The 21,258-nt window shown below is 40.6% G+C and overlaps 1 protein-coding gene across 1 annotated transcript in view; it reads right to left on the reverse strand.

Moving 5' to 3' along the window:
* Window positions 1-21,258, reverse strand: part of LOC104969875 (ATP-binding cassette sub-family C member 4-like) — a 125,903-nt gene that overhangs the window by 66,642 nt on the left and 38,003 nt on the right. Inside the window, 2 exon segments of the mRNA XM_059892175.1 lie at window positions 8,327-8,477; window positions 10,761-10,865. Of these exon segments, the coding sequence (XP_059748158.1) occupies window positions 8,327-8,477; window positions 10,761-10,865 (256 nt within the window).

The raw sequence follows: 21,258 nt of genomic DNA on the forward strand, positions 1-21,258 counted from the left end.
GGAGAATCCCAGGGACGGGGGAGCCTGGTGGGCTGCCGTCTAAGAGGTTGCACAGAGTTGGACATAACTGAAGCGACTTAGCAGCAGCAGCAGCAGCATACATATCATCCACCCTTTTTAAAGTTATTTTCCAATATATGTCATTACAGAGTATTAATTAGACTTCCCTGTGCTATACCATAGGTCCTTTTTAGTTACCTATTTTATATACAGTAGTGAGGGGACGTCTTTATATTTAAATCATTTGCATATAATCATAGTATTACTCATATTACTTCTGTTGATTGAAACCATAATACAGTAAAAAAAAAAAAAGAAAGAAAAACAAAAGAAACCCACTTTGAGAGACTTTCCTCGTGGTCCAATAGCTAAGACTCCTCACTCCCAATGCACAGGGCCTGGGTTTGATCCCTAGTCAGGGAACTGGATTCCACATTCCACAACTAAGACTTCACATGCTGTAACTAAAGTCCTGCCTGTCTCAACTGAGACTGAAGATCCCCCATGCCCCAACTAAGACCTAGTGCAGCCAAACGAATAAATATTTTCTTAAAATTTTATGAATTTAGAAAGAATTAACAAAGTTGTTCCTGTTGCATCACTGTCATGTCTGACTCTTTGTGACACCATGGATTGCAGCACACCAGGCTTCCCTGTCCTTCATTATCTTCCAGAGTTGTTCAAACTCATGTCCATCGAATCAGTGATGCTATCTAACCATCTCATCCTCTGCTGCCCTCTTCGCCTTCTGCCTTCAATCTTTCCCAGCAGCAGGGTCTTTTCCAATGAGTCAGCATTTTGCATCAGGTGCCCAAAGTATCAGAGCTCCAGCTTCAGCATCAGTCCTTCCAATGAATATTCAGGGTTGATTTCCTTTAGGATTGACTGGTTTCATCTCCTTACAGTCCAAAGGACTCTGAAGAGTCTCCACTAACATCACAATTCAAAAGTATCAGTTCTTCAGCCCTCAGCCCTCTTAAGGGCTTCCCTTGTGGTTCAGCTGGTAAAGAATCTGCCTGCGGGAGACCTGGGTTTGATCCTTGGGTTGGGAAGATCCCGTGGAGAAGAGAACAGCAGCCCACTCCAGTATTCTGATGTGGAGAATTCCATGGACTATATAGTCCATGGGGTCAAAAAGAGTCGAACATGACTAAGTGACTTTCACTTCACAGACTTCTTAATGGCCTAACTCTTACATCTGCACATGACTACTGGAAAAACCATAGCTTTGACTATATGGACTTCTGTTGACAATATGATGTATCTGCTTTTTAATATTCTGTCTAGGTTTGTCATAGCTTTCCTTCCCAGAAGCAAACATCTTTTAATTTCATAGCTGCAGTCACTGTTCAAGTGATTTTGGAGCCCCAAAAAATAAAATCTGTCACTGCTTCCACTTTTTCCCATATATATGCCATGAAGTAATGGAACAGGATGCCATGATCATTGTATTTTGAATGCTGAGTTTTAAGCCAGCTTTTTCACTCTTCTCTTTCATCCTCATCAAGAGATTCTTTAGTTCCTCTTCACTTTCTGCCATTAGAGTGATATCATCTGCATATCTGAGGTTGTTGATATTTCTCCTGGCAATCTTGATTCCAGTTTGTGAGTCATCCAGCCTGGCATTTTGCATGATGTACTCTGCATATAAATTAAATAAACAGTGACAGTATATAGCCTTTTCATACTCCTTTCCCAATTTTGAACCAGTCTATTGTTCCACCTCCAGTTCGGTTTCTTCTTGACCTACATACAGCTTTCTCAGGAGACAGGTAAGGTGGTCTGGTATTCCTGTCTCTTACAAAATTTTCCACAGATTGTTGTGATCCACACAGTCAAAGCCTTTCACATAGTCAATGAAGCAGATGCTTTTTTGGAATTCCCTTTCTTTCTCTACGATCCTATGAATGTTGGCAATTTTATCTCCATTTCCTCTGCCTTTTCTAAACCCAGCTTATACATTTGGAAGTTCCCAGTTCACATACTATTGAACTGGGAACTACTATTGAAGTTTTGCTTGAAGGATTTTGAGCACAACCTCACTAGCATGCAAAATGAATGCAATTGTATGGTAGTTTGAGCATTCCTTGGCATTGCCCTTCTTTGGGATTGGAATGAAAACTGACCTTTTCCAGTCCTGTGGCCACTGCTGAGTTTTCCAAATTTGCTGGCGTATCGAGTGCAGTACTTCAGCAGTATCTCCTTTTAGGATTTTAAATAGGTCAGCTGGAATTCTATTATGTTCACTAGCTTTGTTCATAGTAATGCTTTAAGTCCTACTTGACTTCACAATCCAGGATGTCTGGCTCTGGGTGAGTGATTACACCATCATGATTATCCAGGTCATTAAGATCTTTTTCGTACAGTTTTTCTGTGTATTCTTGCCACCTCTTCTTAATCTCTCTGTTTCTCTTAGGTCCTTATCATTTCTGTCCTTTATCGTATTAATCCCACCTGGATTGAGATACACTTGACAGTATTATATAGGTGAGGATCATGTCATTATTCAGATGTTTACCCCTATGCTTCAATTATCATTATGTAATTTCACTTTCTACATCCAAAGTAGCTTCAGTTGAAACCATAAAAACAAGGCAATGGGTTCTAAGAGCTAGTGCTTTTAAGTCTAAACTATGACTCTCACTGTTCCATTATTAAAAGTTATGATTAAGTGTTATTACTATGGAGTAGTTAGGGACAGTGAATTCATGCCACATTTCAACAGCTGCTCATCTGGTATCCACACAGCAGTGAGGATACTGCTTTTGCAACAGAGAATCTTTCTCACCCCAGTACACCAGACCCCTACAACCAAGAGATCCAAGTAGCCCTAAAGCTAAAACCTAAAACCTAATTTGTACAAAAAGCTTAATAGTAAACTTGATTCTCTCCTCCCAACTACAGGACACTACCTGGAATGTTCAGAAGTCAGCTTACTACAGTTGTATAGACTTCAAACAATTTAAGAAAAATAAAAAGATAAAAGATTTCAACAAAGACTTACTGTAAATAAACAAACAAACAAACTACTCAAAGCAATCTACAGATTCAATGCAATTCCTATTAAATTACCAATGGCATTTTTCACAGAATTAGAACAAAAAATTTTTACATTTTGTATAGAAACACAAAATACCATGAATAGCCAATGCCATTTTGAGAAAAACAAAGAAATATGAAGCTGAGAGAATAAGGCTCCCTGTCTTTGTACTATACTACAAAGCTTCAGTAATTGAAAGAGTATGCTACTGTTACCAAAACCAGAAATATAGATCAATAGAACAGGATGGAAAGTCCTGAAATAAACCCAGGCACCTTCAATCACCTATGGCAAAGGAAGCAAGAATATTTTGATCAAATTCAAATCACAGCTAGATTTAGATAAAGAAATTCTTTATTCGTTCTTCCATCTAGGTCCTCTCAAACACGCCTCCCTCCAAATTCTTTTGGCATATCTCCAGGTGGAAATTGTTCACAAGTTTTTAAAAACATGTTGATTTACAATAATGTGTTAATTTCAGGTGCATAGTACAGCCATTCAGTTATTTTTTCCTGACTACATTCCATTACAGGTTATTACAAGATACTGAATAAAACTACCTGTGCTTTACAGTATATCCTTGTTGTTATCTATCTGGCAATATTAATAGTAGTGTGTCTATTAATCCCACACTTCTAATTTGTTCTGCCCTCCCTCCATTTCCTCTTTGGTAACTGTAAGTTTGTTTCCTATGTTTCTGAGTCCATTTCCATTGTTAATACAGATTCATTTGTATTATTTTTTAGATTCCATGTATCAGATCTGATCAGATCAGATCAGTTGCTCAGTCGTGTCCGACTCTTTGCGACCCCATGAATCGCAGCATGCCAGGCCTCCCTGTCTATCACCAACTCCCGGATTTCACTCAGACTCCCATCCATTGAGTCAGTGATGCCATCCAGCCACCTCATCCTCTGTTGTCCCCTTCTCCTCTTGCCCCCAATGCCTCCCAGCATCAGAGTCTTTTCCAATGAGTCAACTCTTCGCATGAGGTGGCCAAAGTACTGGAGTTTCAGCTTTAGCATCATTCCTTCCAAAGAAATCCCAGGGCTGATCTCCTTCAGAATGGACTGGTTGGATCTCCTTGCAGTCCAAGGGACTCTCAAGAGTACACCACAGTTCAAAAGCATCAATTCTTCCATGTATAAGTGATATCATATTTGTCCTTCTCTGACTTACTTTACTAAGAATAATATTCTCTAGATCCATCCATGTTGCTACAAATGGCAATATTTCATTCTTTTCCATGGATAAGTAATTATTGTTCACTAATTTTTGAATCAGTAGCATTCTAAAATTTAATTCTCATTAGAGTCCTCACCACCCTGAATTTTGATGAACTACCTGTATTTTGTCTCCACCTTAGATGAGTAGCCTAAGGGCTGGGATAGTGTCAGTACATCCCCCACCATGGAGCAGAGCCAGACACAGGACAGGGTGAGATGAGTAAGGGAGGGGAGAGTCTGCTGTCTCCCCCATTCTGGGCCTCCCCTGCACCTGTGCCAGGAGCCTCTGTGCGGGTCATGGAGCACCCAGCCCTGACCGCCCTTGTGCCTTCAGGACCTGCACAGCCAAGGAGTCCTTGAACAGTCTTGACTTCTGCTCTGGGAACATGATGAATGTTTTCATAACTGCCCTTCTGGATCTCTGAACTGTGACATGATCTAACATGTCCCCTTTGTACATTGTTCATGCAAAGAGCTGAAAGTGAGTCATGGTGCTTTTGATCATCCAGTTGTATACCTGTGTTTTCATTTCAGCATCCATAGTGCTCTCTCTCTTCACTCTATTGACTAACTTTTTAGCTTCCTATTACTTTGTGCTTATAAGAGCAACATAAACTCAGATTGAGCTCCTGCTCCAAATAATAAAGACTAGGGACTCTGTTTAGGCCTTTTCTGAACCCAAAGGTGCCCCAAACTACTCTCAGAACTCAGTTTGGAAAGAGGGTGCTCACAGGGATGATGCAGGTGAATTCCAGGGCCCATCACTCTGTCAGGAGGATGCTGAGAGTCCAGCTCCAGAGAGCACAGAAAACTCACTAGAACCAGGCTCTTGTTTCCTGAGCAAATGTTGTGATACCAACACTATTCACCACAGACAGGTTTCTGAGATGGAAGTAGACATAGATGTGGCTGTTCACCCAGGGAGAGTCCTGGAATAAACTCTTCACCTTGGTCTCCCTCACCTGCTTCCCTCATCAGGAGTCAGGAGGTCAAAGCTGCAGGTGATTCTTTCCAGCAGGGAGGGAGAGTGGGGTTGAATTTAGAAACCAGGTGTCATTTCAGCCTTGAACACCAGGGAACCTAAATACCTCATCACTTACCTCACCTCATGCCCAAGAGTTACAGGCTGAGGGTATCTGAACCCGTGAAAAGTCATCCTATTTCTCTCAAATCCCAGTTGTGGGTGAGCAGGATGCCAGTATGAGTGAACTCTGATGCTCTTTTGCCCAAAGTAACATCTTTTTTCCCACAAGCACTGAGCTCACTGTCCTGAAGCAGACTATGTCACAGCCACAGCGTCATCCCACAGTCACAGACACACGTAACCCTAGAGTTCACATGACTGATGCCTGTGTTTCCCACAACCCTGAGGACACTTGGGGACACACCCCACCAGGACTGCAGATCTATGCCGGCAAGGGGACCCTGGGCTGACAGCCCTGCTGCAGGTTATATTTCAAGCTATGTGAGACCTGCTAATTGTGAGTAAGTTCTTGATTCCCTCATGTTCAAGGTTCCAGTGCCTTTGGTCATGGCCAGCAAGTACTTTACAAGCATCGATTCAAGAAATCCTCCTGAGAACTCCAGAGACTGAGGGATTAAGGGCACTCAATGCCCAAGATTAACTATATTAACCCACCTAAGTGATAGACCTGGGTCTGAGACCCAACTTTCTGATTCCCAAGGTTGTGCTTTTAATAACAACTGCAGTGTCTCAGAGGGAGAATAACCAGGGTTAAGGATGCCCATGTGTGACGATGTGCATTTTTCTCCAGACTTTGTTATTTATGTGCAGAAAAACCTCAATTCATACTCCGGTACCATCCAACATCCTTCACCATTACTGTACATCTTATTAAGCACCTGAGGTTGAACAAAGTTCCTGGAAATCTTGTATGAGAACTCCTTAAATCAGCAGACTTGAGTATCCATGGTCCTAATACATCTGACACACATAATAACCCACCCATAGCAATGCTCATAGCAGACACTGCAGGTTGATCCCAGTACTTTTTCATACAGAACTTGAATATGGCTTCATCATTCACACAGTGCCAAATGCCTTCTGGTCATAGCAGTCAGGTATCCTTCTTTTTTGCTGGTGGCTCCAGCAGGGACCTTAAGATATACTCTCACTCACTCAGTCACTCAATCGTGTCTGACTCTTTGTGACCCTGTGGACTGTAGCCTGTCAGGCTTCTCATGGGATTATCCAGGCAGGAATACTGGAGTAGGTTGCCATTTCCTCTTCCAGGAAATCTTCCGTACCCAGGGACTGAACCCATTTCTCCTGCGTCTCCTGCACTGGCAGGCAGATTCTTTTATCACTGAGCCACCTGGGAAGCTCTGGGAAAACAGCAGTGTTATTATGTACGGCACAGATCCACCACCTTGAGTGAGTACATAAACAGTTCTAATGAACAGGTCACCACATGTGGTTATCTGAGATGTGGGGGAGGGGGTATCTGAATTGAATTTAGTGTGTAACTTGTTGCAGCCTACTAGGCTACAAGAAAATCCAAATATTCCACAGAGATGATGCTAAAGTTCTCAGACTCTCCACCTCAAATACTGAGAAAATCCTGTACTGTTTCTTGAAAAAAGCCTCAGGAGGGACCCTTCTACCCACTTCCATATGGATGGGAAATGGCCCTTCCTCAGGCAAAAATATCTGTCAAGTGTTCCTTCTGGAAGAACCTCTCACTAAATGTACCAGAGAGCTGCTTTTCAGCAAGATTCTTGAATTACCCCATTTCATGGGCAGCCTCAAACCATAAGATGCCTGAAGCCTTGTCTTCACAGAAGACTGGATGGAGCTCATCACTTCCTCTTCTGCCTTCCCAGGTCCTACCATCAACCAAGTCACATCAGCACATCACACACACCTGGTATCTACTGCTCTCCATCCATCCAGACACCTCACAAAATTAGACTAATGAGATAAATTCAATTATTTCATCATCTGTGATTACTTGTACAATAGAATATTAGTCATAAAATGTGATCCCCATTATTCTATTTTTTTGGCTGCACCTTGCAGGATCTTAGTTCCCTGACCAAGGATTGAAGCTGTGCTCCCACAACAGAAGCATAGAGGCTTAACCCCAGACAACAGGGAAGTCTCTGTTTCCAATATTCTAAAACTAGGAAGTTGAATGGAGTAATAGAGGTAAATGCATACTGAACAGATCCCCCTCCAGTGTCCTCCTAAGGGATTCTTTCCAGCATCACTTATATGAATAGCCTTGTGAAAGGGGGATCACAAACAGTGTGGTATCACCCCAAATACTAGTAATTATAAAGAGCAAACCTGAAAATAACAGGGCTCATCTTTCAGTAGGGCTTCCCTGGTGGAACAGACAGTAAAGAAACCATCTGCAATGCAGGAGAACTGGCTTCAATCCCCAGGTCGGGAAGATCCTCTGGAGAAGGGAATGGCTACCCTCTCCAGTATTTTTCCCTGGAGAATTCCACGGACAGAGGAGCCTGGTGGGCTATAGTCCATGTGGTCGCAAAGAGTCAGACACAACTGAGAGACTAACATGAATCATTTCAACACACTTAACAATTTCAACTTACTTAAACATGTGGGAAAATGTATTTTTCAAAGATATCACTTCTGATATATTTCCTAAAATCTTGCCTTTTCCTAATCTTTTCTTTTCATTGTCATTTCTGGTAACTTCAGGAGAAACAATGCCTATTTTCCTTCTACATTAGTTCCAACAGGATAAAATATTTTTAAGAAAAGTATTTACAGAGTGGATATTCTGTGTTAGGAAATACGTCATGAACAAGACAGAAATGAGCCCTGTCCTCATTGTGCTCACATCCATCCCCCTTGTGCTAAAATGCAAAGCCGTAGCTCACCTGCCACCAGCTCTATTTGCCTTAAGGACCACACTGACTCACAGTGGCCATAATATTCAATTAACTAATGTTGACTTGGTGAGAAATTTCAGAAAACAAGAGTCTTCAGGATTTCAGGGGTCTGGTTAATTATGGCATAAATGGAAGCCAGACTGCACTGCCATCCAAACCTGAGAGCCCTGGTACTCACTTGTACATTCCAGGCATTTCACATCTCGTGATGTCCTTAAGAAATACCACCAGAGGACAAAGAAAATGATGCCAAGGGGAATCACAGGTATAGCAATCCAAGGAATTGCAGCTACCATCACACCCACCACACCAATCACAAGAAGAAATGTCTGAAATAGAAAAAATAAATACAGAGGACTCCCTATGAAGGGTACTTTTCAAAGATAAACAGTAATGGTTTATTCTGTTGGGATTAAACTCCTTTCCTCAAAAAGACTTGTTGGGACAGGAGGGAATGCTTTCCCTTCCAAAGAAATAAAATTATGGTGGTCCTTAGCAGCAGCGGCATGATATTTAGCACATATGCCAAATACTCTGATAAGAACTTTCTAGGTGTCAGCTCTTGTGATACACTCATTAGCCCCATGAGGCAGACATTACTACTTTTAACAGAGAGAATATTTGAGGCTCAGACAGTAGGAGCTGAATCCCAAACTATCAGGAGCCTGCAGGTGTTAGACAGATGAGGGAGCAGGCATCACAGATGAGGAATCCAGACACCTCAGCTATGCATGGAGGGATAAAGAAGTGGATAATTACAAATTTAGTGTCCAGAAAAGTCGGACAAAATTTAAATGTTGGGTTTTGGAAGTAGGAATTCCTCTTTCTAGATTTTCTATCCGTAGTTAATATTTACTGAGTGTTGACTGTATAGAGGGCTAGACCTTCAAACCTTCACATGTATTAACTCATTAATCCTTACAATAGCTTTATCTAGTAAGAGTATTATCTCATTTTACAGATAAAGAGAGTGAGGTACAGGGAGAGGAAAAGCAACTTGATGGAGACTGAAAAGCCTAAGTCATGAAGCCAGGAAGCTCATGTCATGAGTTTTTATGACATATTTAAGCTTGCCCCCAACATACAGCCATCTTTCCATCATTATACTAAGTATTTAAAATGCCCATTCCAAAGGCTAATGATTATAACAACAGCAGATCCCATTTACCAGGTGTTTTGTATGTAAGACACTGTGCTAAGAGTTCCATGAACATTCTCTTAATCATCACATTATCCCATGAGATGATTTTATCTTGGGAAATTATCTTGGTCAAAAAAAGAGAGATGGTAGAATAGAAAACAAAATCATTGATTGCGGCTGATTTAAGCATCCATCTTTATCAGGAGAAGTTATGATACACTTACTTTTTAAGAATGCAATCAACATTTAGTGTCTGCTTGCTATGACAGTGAGGTGGGGTGGTGGGGATGTGCAGCTTTAGTCTAGTTCAAGGCCTCCAAAGTTTAGACTCTCACATGGATACAAATTCATGGTGATCTAAACAAGGCAGAGTGCTGGGGAAACACAGTGAAGAATTCAGGAACATTTTTAGACAATTCTAAGAGACTTAAGGATGAATTTTACAGGCTGGTTTAACAAACAGACCCTGGAGAAGGGAACAGCTACCCACTCCAATATTCTGGACTGGAGAATTCACAAAGAGTTGGACACAACTGAGCGGCTTTCATTTTCACTTTAACAAATAGAAAGATTGGCAAGAATAACTTTCAGGCAGTAACTAGAATTGATGGTACTTTTGACCAAAAAGGAGCTGGGATGAGAAGGTTGAGACGGCTTCTGAGTTAACACTGTTTGCTCTGTGTCTTCTCAGCACCAGCACCTGTACCCCATGCTCACTAGCCAGGGCCTCCCTATCATGTCACCCAGGGCTGCTGGCCCAGGCACATCTCTGAGGGATGGGTTAGCAGGGGGGTAATGTTTGTACAGTAGAGACTTGTATCTTTTCTCAGCTCTTCCAGATTGAGTTTTCTTGGAGGATCTTCACAACTATCTTGTGAATGAGAAAAATAAGAACTTCATTTTCATTTACAGATACGACATAAAGATGGGAGGGTAAGCGGTTGTCCAAAGTTTTCCCAGGAAGGACTGTGGGTCAAGGATAAAGGCAGAAGCAGTTTGTACTCAGGGAATCCTAGTGCCACAGCCACAGGCAGGAGGAGCCTGTAGGGAGGAAGAAATGTCCAGAACCGTGACTGTGTTTAGGAGCCCTTGGGAACCAAACTCTATTACCTGGATGGCGAGCCATGTGCTTTTCCTGTTTCTCCCACACCTGCCATGGTATCAAAATAAACCACAGAGTGAAGAAGATGGGATTCTGAAGCAATACATTCCAGTCATAAGTGGAGAAAAATAGCCCTACCTGACCTCTCTCCTATTAGATTTACAGATGAACAACTGTTTACAGCCCCTTCATTAAGTATGCATTCCACCTGCTACAACTTTCATGCTCATGGGTCCTGCCCATGCTCAGGGGTCCTGCCAGCTCCTTCTGTGTCTGGTCTTAAGTCACTTGACTTGCCATTGTTGGTTGTCAAAAAATCTGCTAAAACATCAATAAAAAATCCAAATTACAGTTTTTTAGCAGACTCACATCATTTGATGGACAACATTCATCAGTTTCAATAATCTGGCTCTCTTTCAATAATCTGGCCCCAGGTGAGGGCCTTTTAAGACTAAACTCAGCCTGGCAGATAACCTGGAAAGTAGAGGTAAAATCAAAATGAAGGGCTTCACAGGAACTGAGCCAATGCATTTTCCTTAGGTACCCATTGAAGACCCATTATTAATGCTCTCAGAAGCTCGAAGTTAGGTCACGTCCTTCAGATTTCATTCCCCTAAATTCTGAAACAATTCAAAGAGGATGTCTTTAACACCTACTTATAGGCAATAGTATAGCCACCCTCATTGTGTATTGCATATTATATATATATATATTCTATATATTAAAATATATAGAATATTATATATATAGCAACTTCACTTTCACTTTCATGTGAAAATGAAGTCGTTCAGTTGTGTCTGACTCTTTGCGACTCCATGGACTGGGGCCTAATATATACATATATATATATATATATATATATATATATATATAATGTATAAAGTGTATGGGTTTATAGTTATATGGACACATATTTGTGAATCTTTAATGTCAGGGATCTCAAACCCTTTATAGAAGTTGGCAGATGAAAATAGTATCTAAGCAGAAATCATTTGAAGAAGGAAACAAAAGATTCTGGTGTGCAATACACCTCCATTCCTTGAAGCCAACCTCATTTCTTTCTCCTACATTCTCAAGAATTCCAAAAAATTCAATTAAAGCTACACCCAGAATTCCTCTTATCTGGTTGGACTTCAGGCCCATCTGATGGACCACATCACCATAGCCAGTGTTTCTGTACATCTGTCTCACAGGCACAGAGACAATGATGGGTATATAGAAAGAAGCCCATGACTCAACTCCTAATGCCCCCCCAATAAGGAGAATCATTATTTTGATATATTTCCCATTTGGAGTACACCACTTGGGAAATTCTATCCAAGGTCTTTGAATCCACATAAAAAAATTTAAATATTTAAAAAATATTTTAAAAATCTTGGATGAAAATCTTCAACTTGAAAGAAAATGGTGATTTTTCACAATTCAGAAAAATTATTTAGTTTGCAGAGAATGACAGCCTATACCTGGAGGGGAAATTCCACTAGCCCAGTATTGTGCTGAGAAAGGGTTTAGGACAAACCTTCCTGAATATGATTAACAGGGAAGGTAAGACTCTACACCTACTCTCAATCTTAGTAAAATCTGGGATATACCAACAACATAAAAGAATGGTGGTAAGAATTAAAAGGTAATGAAATAAATTGCTAAACGGTTCATGCATAACAAACAGAAACTCTAACTCCATCATCACCACCCTTCAGTGTGCTCTGCATGACAGCAGCCAGGGGAGGAGGAATGAAGTATTCACAGATTTATGTGCCCTCCAAATATTAAGAATCTCATGAAGTTGAGCCCTAAGAGACCATTCATTTTAACCACTAGAACAGCTTAGTATTATGTAGAGACATATCAGAGCAGGTGCTACTTTTCCTAGATGTGGTGATGATGTCATATGTACCACAGTGACTGTGGTTCTTCTTTGGTCACAGTGAAAATCATATCGGAGGTCTATTTTGTTTGAAGATGCACTTTTAAAATAATATGACCAATAAACCTCATGCCTACTACAATTTTTGTCCTCTCTGTATTATCTTCCCCACTCCAGGCCTTCCAAAGATTGATAAACTTACAGACATGGCAGTAACATTTTTTGAGATGTTCTTTTTCCTTTTTAATTTTTAAAAGAGATGTTTCATTTCTTATTCCAGATCTTCTTTATCTTTCAAGTTATCCTTTTTCTTAGTGAAGACTTACGGTTTTGACACTTCTAAGTATTTATGGGAGACTAAGGGGAAAATTTGGAGAAGGAAATGGCCACACACTCCAGTGTTCTTGCCTGGAGAATCCCAGAGATGGGGGAGCCTGGTGGGCTGTCGTCTCTGGGGTTGCACAGATTCAGACACGACTGAAGCGACTTAGCAGCAGCAGCAAGGGGAAAAGTGATGGACCTCTGAATCAACAAAACCAAACCAAATTATTCAATATAGTCCAAAGAGAAGAAGAATTTGACATTTTCTATTTCATGTACCATGAACTGGTGTATTGATACCAATGGAAGTACAAAATCTAGGTTTTGTAAACTCATGAATATTAGGAAATTCAACTGTGTCCACTCTAGGTTGGTATTCTTGGTGGAAGCAAGCAGCCTGGTTAGAATGTCAGGATGACTAAGACAGAGGACGTGTCACCACCACCTATGGAAGGAAGTCCCACGAGCACCTTTCTTCCTTTGAAAGGATACTGCATTGTGAGCAGCTGTTTATGACAAGCCACACTGCATCTAAGTGAATTGTAAATGATATATATATATATATATATATATATATCAGCAAATAAAAGAAAATAATGCTTGTGAAAATGTTAATGGTCTTGTTTAAAAGCCTATCCAACAACAACAACAACAAATTGAAAAATAAGACATTGATTTATTGCTAGATCCCAGGACAAGTTTTCTCATAACACAGAAGTTCCACAGTTCTCTAAATCTAGCCAACAAGCAAAGAAGTGATGGTTACTCCATATCAAATATCAATTACGGATGACATTTTATAAAACTTGTCATGAGTCCCAATCTCAAGTATTTCACAAGCTTTATGTAATCTCATTCTTACATCAGTATGAGGAGGGATGATCCTCTCCATTTACAAATCAGGAAACTGATACTCAAAGAGGCTTACCAATTTGCCCAAATTCAAACAATTCAGTTATTATGACCCCAAGTCTTTTCTTTTAATTTCTGCCTGATACTGTATCACATATAGAGATAAAATTCACATTCTAAAATTTAATATCTAAATAAACTCCTCTTTTATATATTTCACCTTCTGTCTGCATTTTCTAATTCTGTTAGGTTTCTTGCAGTTGTATTTGATATCTCCCGTGAGGGGACCATAGCTTCTAGATTCCAAGCTAATTAGGGAATAACAGCCTGCTCAGTTCAGAGAGCAGACTGATCATTAAAAGATCCTATAAGCGCTTGCTGGGCTTCCCTGGTGGCTCAGTGGTAAAGAATCTGCCTGCCGATGCTGGAGATGTGGGTTTGATCATTGTATCGGGAAGATCCTCTGGAGAAGGAAACAGTAACCCACTCCAGTATTTTCACCTGGGAAATCCATGCACTGAGGAGCCTGGAGGCCCACAGTCCATGGGGTTACAAAGAGTAGAACAAACTTGGTGACTGAGCAGCAACAGGAGCAGTGTGTTCTGTCTGTTGATTTTCAGGCACTCTGTCTACCAGATCTAATCCCTTGAATCTATTTGTCATCTCTATTGTATAACCGTAAGGGATTTGATTGAGATCAAACATGAATGGCCCATTGGTTTTCCCAACTTTCTTCAGTTTAAGCCTGAATTTTGCAATAAGGAGCTGATGATTGGATCCACAGTCAGTTCTAGGTCTTATTTTTGCTAACTGTATAGAGCTTCTCCATCTTTGGCTGAAAAGGAATAATAAATCTGTTTTCAGTATTGATCATTTCATGATATACCAGAGTCCAGCCCCGGTTGGATCCAGGGATTCCCTCAGGAAGGCGGCATTGGCGATTAGAATAGCAAAGGCTGAGAGATTTATTAGAGGCTCATTATAACTGGTTTATGCAGGAAACCAATAAAGTTCGTTGCACTGAACTTGCTCTGACTACAGAGGCCGCAGGCACTCTCTAGAATAGTGGAAGGTGCCCCACCTTGGGCGCTTTCTTGAGTGGGTCTTAGAAGCCCAGGCAAATAAGTAGTCCCAGAGGACCCCCACACTCGAACTAAATGTCCTGAAGGAATATCAGAAGAGAAAAGGAGGAAAAGGAAACAAGAAAGAATGACACAGGGAGACCGAGCTTCAGTGAGCAAGACCCACACTTTATTTTCCAAAGTAGTTTTTATACCTTAAGTTGTGCATAGAGGATAATAGGGGAAGGGGTAGAGTCATGTAAGGTCAGCAGTCCTTGATCCTTATCGAAGCCAGGCTTTCTTTCTGCAAACTTATCATATGCCAAAGTTTTAGGTGATTTACATCATCTTCTGGCCAGGAAGCCTGTTAACATTTTATGACCCTTTCCTCAGAAAACTTATTTTTCTCTAAAGCTGATTATTCTAAAGTCAGGCACCACCCTCCAAAAGCATTAGATAAAGTTGCATTCCTATAGGGCAAAAGTGTTGGGCTATAACAAGAAAAGTATTAACTCAAGGGTCCAAGGTTACAAACATTAAAGCTACTACTTACATTTCTATACACCAACTATATTAATCAATACACTCCCAGAGACACAGTAGGTAAGGGATATGGAAACTTGGCAGCAAGCATTAGCTCAACAAAGAAATCGTCTACTAGTTCTATTTAATAATTTTAACTCTCTGAGAAGCTCTGAATTGTTAGACTATCTTAAGCTTCCCGTGCCTCTCGTGGTTGGGAGGCTGTGAATCTGAACAAACCTGTCAGGTAAGCTAGAAAGTCATCAGAGGGGTTTGAATTGAAACACTCTTATTATGCCCAGGAGACTTATTAACTAGAGTTTTAAGTTGATTTTCTTCAAAGAAAGGTGGTCGGGGTTAGCCCCCCGTTAATGTCAGAGGAGTTAGTGAAAGTCGTGAAATAGTAAAACAGACAGATTTTGGTTTTGGGGCAAACGCTCAGGCAGGCCCAGAGGGGCACCCCTCGAGTTCTGGCTCGCCTTGCCCACCAGAACTCTCCCACATGGCCTTGTCATGGGTGGGGACTCCCATGCTGGCTCCCGGCAGTGATATCCATGTGTAGAATCATCCCTTGTGTTGCTGGAAGAGAGTGTTTGCTATGACCAGTGTGTTCTCTTGACAAAACTTTGTTAGCCTTTGCCCTGCTTCATTTTGTACTCTAAAGGCCAAACTTGCCTGTTACCCCATGTATCTCTTGATTTCCTACTTTTGCATTCAAATTCCTTATGATGAAAAGGACATCTTTTTTTTGGTATTAGTTCTAGTAGGTGTTGTAGGTCTTCATAGAATCAGTCAGCTTCAGCTTCTTTGGCATCAGTAATTGGGGCATAGACTAGGATTACTATGATGTTCAATGGTTTGCCTTGGAAGTGAACCAAGATCATTCTGTAATTTTTGAGTTTGCACCCAAGTACTGCATTTCAGACTCTCTTGTTGACTATGAGAGCTACTTGCATTCCTTCTAAGGGATTCTTGCCCACAGAAATAGATACAATGGTTATCTGATTTAAATTCGCCCATTCCCTTCCATTTTAGTTCACTGATTCCTAAGATGTTGATGTTCATTCTTGCCATCCTGCTTGACCACACCCAATTTACCTTGATTCATGGACCTAACATTCCAGGTTCCTATGCAACATAGTTCTTTATAGCATTGGACTTTGCTTTTACCAACAGATACTTCCACAACTGAGTGTCATTTCTTATTCAGCCCATGTGCTTCATTCTTTCTGGAGATATTAATAATTGCCTTCTACTCTTCCCCAGTAGCATACTGGACATCTTCCAACCTGGAGGGCTCATCTTCTGGTATCATATCTTTTTGCCTTTTCATACTATTCATGGGGTTCTCATGGCAAGAATACTGGAGTGGTTTGTCATTTCCTCCACCAGTGGACCACGTTTTGTCAGAATTCTCCACTATGACCTGTCCATCTTAGTTGGCCCTGCATGACATGGCACACAGCTTCATTGAGTTACACAAGCCCTTCACCACAACGAGGCTGTGATCCATGAAGGGGGAAAGGACATGAACAGTCAGTTATTTAAGCTCAGCCAAGTTGTTGATTCTTTTTTGTTGTTGTTGCTGTTGTTTTCTCTTCCTGAAAGAGGGTTGTGCGAGGAAGAAAGGTTTTGCAATTCAGTTTTCCTCAATAAATTATAGCATTTTGCTGAGGGCAGCTGTGTTCTACTCAAAGCAGTCCCAACTGTTTTTTGTTTTTTTTTTTTAATTTAATAAGTTATTTTTGGCTATTTTTTAATATATTTATTTTTCATTGAAGGATAATTAAAATGCCTAAATATAACTTCCACGTCTTACTTTCATTTTCACTTGTTTTACTCACAGGAAAACTTCTAGGAGGTGATGATTTCAATGACAAAAAATGTACATAATTGAGACTCCTTACTCAATGTTATTTGGAAAACTGTATGAAAACTACATTAATTTGAAATATTTAGTGCCCAATGGTCAGTTTTGAAAACAACTGATTCTTATTCTGTGAGTCTACAAAAGAAAGTGTCCATTAAAATTTTCAAGAATTACAAACCTAGAAACTCTATAATATTATAAACTCATGAGATAATATTTATGGGCCTGGAAACTGTCTGACAATCACCTTAATGCTGCATAATGCCAGTGTCATCGGACAATTTTTCTCACTTAAAAACATATATGGTGTTTTAAAAATAACTACATATTACTTAGTGCTTAACATGTATTTAGATGTTATAAAAGAATAATATTAAAACAACTTCACTTTATCTTCCCAACATTTATGGAGTTGGTATTGTTTTCTCTATTTTACTGAGAGGAGACTGGCTTTGTGTGGCAGAGACAGGAAGAGGGAGAGCTGAGATTCAAGCTTGGAAAGAGAGACTGCAGGGCTTCCCATGCCACTGTACTTCAAAGTTGTTGACATCATAAATAATTATCAGATGGAATCACACTACATAAATTGTTTTTTTATGCTGCTTTCCTTCATCCTTTTAGAAATAGTAAACAGCTCCAATTTGCCCAACAACTATAATGTGACTGAATAGGCAACATATCTGGTTGCTGTAAAAGTCAGTGCACAGGATGGTACTCAAACTCATGATCGCTCTCTGTTAAGATGAGGTCTCTGAGTGATATCGTCTGAGTAGATGTTCTGTCCTGAAGTGTAGACCCACTACTCAGAACCCAGGGTTTTCATTAGGCACACTTGGTGTCACTATTACAAAATATTAAATAAATTATCTAAGCTATCATTTAAGGGAATGAGAAGGAATTAAATGAGGGGACATATATGAAATAGACTCTTTGGAAGTAATAAAAATGATCAAGAATCTTCCAAGGCTTATCAAATACACCAAGGATAAGCAGAATCATCAAAAATGAGTTTGAAACACTTGGCATGAAATACGTCCTTTAAAACAAAACTGAACAACCCCCTTCCAGCCCCTTTCCTTCCCCCTCTTAGCTGGGGATAAAGAGAAAGACTGGTTTCCACGCAAGAACCAGCAGCACCTCCATCCCCACCATCCACAGCAGCAGCCTTTTCTTCTCATCCAGGATCAAAGGTCACCTCCTAGAAGCTCTGCCCACCTCCTGGACCAGGCTCCCTAACGTCCTCCGTCCACATCCAGTTTGCCTTCCAGAACTTCCTCCACAGAGCTCCCACAATTAGGATTCCAAAGCCATCAAGGGATGAATCTCTGGATGTCTTCCCTCCCTGGGGGACTGGAGGAGACCCATGAGGAGAGGGCGTCATGCCTGATTCACCCCTGTACCTCATGGCCTCAATGTTTGTTTGTTGAAGGGAAGGATGGAAGAGAGGGAAAAACGACCAACGATCCTCCCCTCACAGAAACTAAAATCTCAAACAACCAACACTACCTCCTCAGACCCTACATTCCAGATGGGTCTTTCTCCTGATTCATTCAAACTCCTTCCAGCCTGTCTTTACCTCAACTCCCTCCATGCCTCCTGGGTTTGCAGCCCTTTGCTTTCTAACTCCTCCCATCTGAAACCTGCTCCTCAGGTCACCAGGCACCTCCCAATTCCAAATCAACAAACAAGTTTCTGTGGACTCACCATCTTATTTGCACTGAACAGACCTGCCCTTCCTCGGGTCTCCACCATATCACCTCTTCTCTTCCTTGCTGTTTATTATGTGTCTTCTGTACTTCCCTTCTCTCTCTACTTTGTCTCTGAATATCAAGGCTTCCCTAAGCTTCTGATCTTGGCTCCTAAAATACTTCCCTCTCTCTTGGCAGTATTACCCATCTTCAGAGATTTGGCTACTTGATTAGTGAAAAATACACAGGCTCCATGTTCATCTCAGGTCTCTCTAAAGGAACAGACTCTTACTTCTAATGAACTACACGACACCTCCACCAAACTTCAAGATAATTGAACTTCAAGTGGTATAGCAGGTACTGGAAATCAGCTAGACTAGAAATTTCTCCCCTCTTTAATATTTCTTGCTGAAATCAGGTAGCATCTATCCCTATCCCTCTATATGACATCCAAAACTATGTGATGAATTCTGATTATGATGACTAACTAAACAGATGCTAAACACATGGGGGAAACCAACCTTGGCCTAGCTTGCTGTAGCAAAAAAAACAGAACCTTTCACAAGACCCTTTCAAAGTAATTCACAATCACTGTTAAAACACGATGCTGTTTTGAAAGAAAAATTGTTTCTGGGGATAAATTATGTAGCTAATCCAACAAGGCACATTTATAAAATAAGTTTTCAGAAAAGAAAGAAAAATAAACATCTTTTCTGTAAGTTCTCTGCTTCTGAGTCTCAGCTTAGTTCTCATGGGTAACTGTGGAATCCTTGCCCACAAGCTGTGCTGTCTGCAGGCAAATGTTCATTGCTGCATTTCTATGTGAAGTTTTTGACACATCCTTTTCATTTTCAAAATTAACACCTGGAAAGAATAAAGTAAATACCCCAACGCTTAATCACCATAAAGCAGACAGAATAAAATAACAAAAAAACACTCCATATGAGCAACAATACTGAATGTGGGGATGAGAGCTGAGATGACCTAAATTCATTCCTTAGAACCTCAAGTTCACAGACAGAGGCTGAATAGAATGTATTTCTATAGGTCTTTCTCTCTCTCTCTCTTTTTTTTTGTAAGACAACTTAAGATAGAGCAATCAATTTGTGAAAAGAAAATCTGCCTACAAAAACAAAAGATATTTTCTGAGATGATTTTGATCTAGAGATCTCTTCTAGAAAATTGGAGATACCAAGGGAACATTTCATGCAACAATGGGCTCAATAAAGGACAGAAATGGTATGGATCTAACAGAAGCAGAAGATATTAAGATGAGGTGGCAAGAATACACAGAAGAACTATATTAATAAAAGATATTCATAACCCAGATAACCACGATGGTGTGATCACTCACCTAGAGCCAGACATCCTGGAATGTGAAGCTAAGTAGGCCTTAGGAAGCATCACTATGAACAAAGCTAGTGGAGGTGATAGAATTCCAGTTGAGCTATTTCAAATCCTTAAAGATGATGCTGTGAAAGTGCTGTACTCAATATGCCAGCAAATTTGGATAACTCAGCAGTGGCCATAGGACTGAAAAAGGTCAGTTTTCATTGCAATCCCAAAGAAAGGCAATGCCAAAGAATGTTCAAACTAACACACATGCTAGCATCTCACATGCTAGCAAAGTAATGCTCAAAATTCTTCAAGCCAGGATTCAACAGTACATGAACTATGAACTTTCAGATGTTCAAGCTGGATTTAGAAAAGGCAGAGGAACCAGAGATCAAATTGCCAACATCCATTGGATCATCGAAAAAGCAATAGAATTCCAGAAAGACGTCTACTTCTGCTTTATTGTCTATGCCAAAGCCTTAGACTATGTGGATCACAACAGACTGTGGAAAATTCTTAAAGAGATGGGAAAACCAGACCACCTTACCTGCCTCCTGATAAATCTGTATGCAGGTCAAGAAATAACGGTTAAAACTGGACATAGAACAACAGACTTGTTCCAAATCAGGAAAGGAGTATGTGAAGGCTGTATATTGTCACCCTGCTTATTTAACTTAAATGCAGAGTACATCATGCAAAATGGTGAGTTGGATGAAGCACAAGCTGGAATTAAGATTGCCGGAAGAAATGTCAATAACCTCAGATACACAGATGACACCACCCTTATGGCAGAAAGTGAAGAAGAACTAAAGAGCCTCTTGATGAAAGTGAAAGAGGAGAGTGAACAAGTTGGCTTAAAGCTCAATATTCAGAAAACGAAGATCATGGCATCTGGTCCCATCACTTCATGGCAAATAGATGGGGAAACAATGGAAACAGTGAGAGACTTTATTTTCTTGGACACCAACATCACTGCAGATGATGACTGCAGCCATGAAATTACAAGATGGAGACAAGGCGGTCCTAAGATGGCAGAGGAATAGAATGGGAAGACCACTCCCTCCCCCACAAATTCATAGAAAGAACATATGAATGCCGAGCAAATTCCACAAAACAACTTCTGAATGCTGGCAGAGGACATCAGGCATCCAGAAAGGCAGCCCATTATTGCAGAAAGGAGGTAGGACAAGATATAAAAGATAAAAAGAGAGACCAAAGAGGTAAGAATGGAGATCCATCTTGGGATGGGAGTCTTAAAAAAGAGAAGTTTCCAAACACCAGGAAACACTCTCTCCGGTGGGTCTATGGTAAGCCTTGAAGTCTCAGAGGGCAAAATAACTGGGAGGAAACA

This window comes from Bos taurus, chromosome 12, assembly GCF_002263795.3.
Source record: "Bos taurus isolate L1 Dominette 01449 registration number 42190680 breed Hereford chromosome 12, ARS-UCD2.0, whole genome shotgun sequence".
NCBI classification, from domain to species: Eukaryota; Metazoa; Chordata; class Mammalia; order Artiodactyla; family Bovidae; genus Bos; species Bos taurus.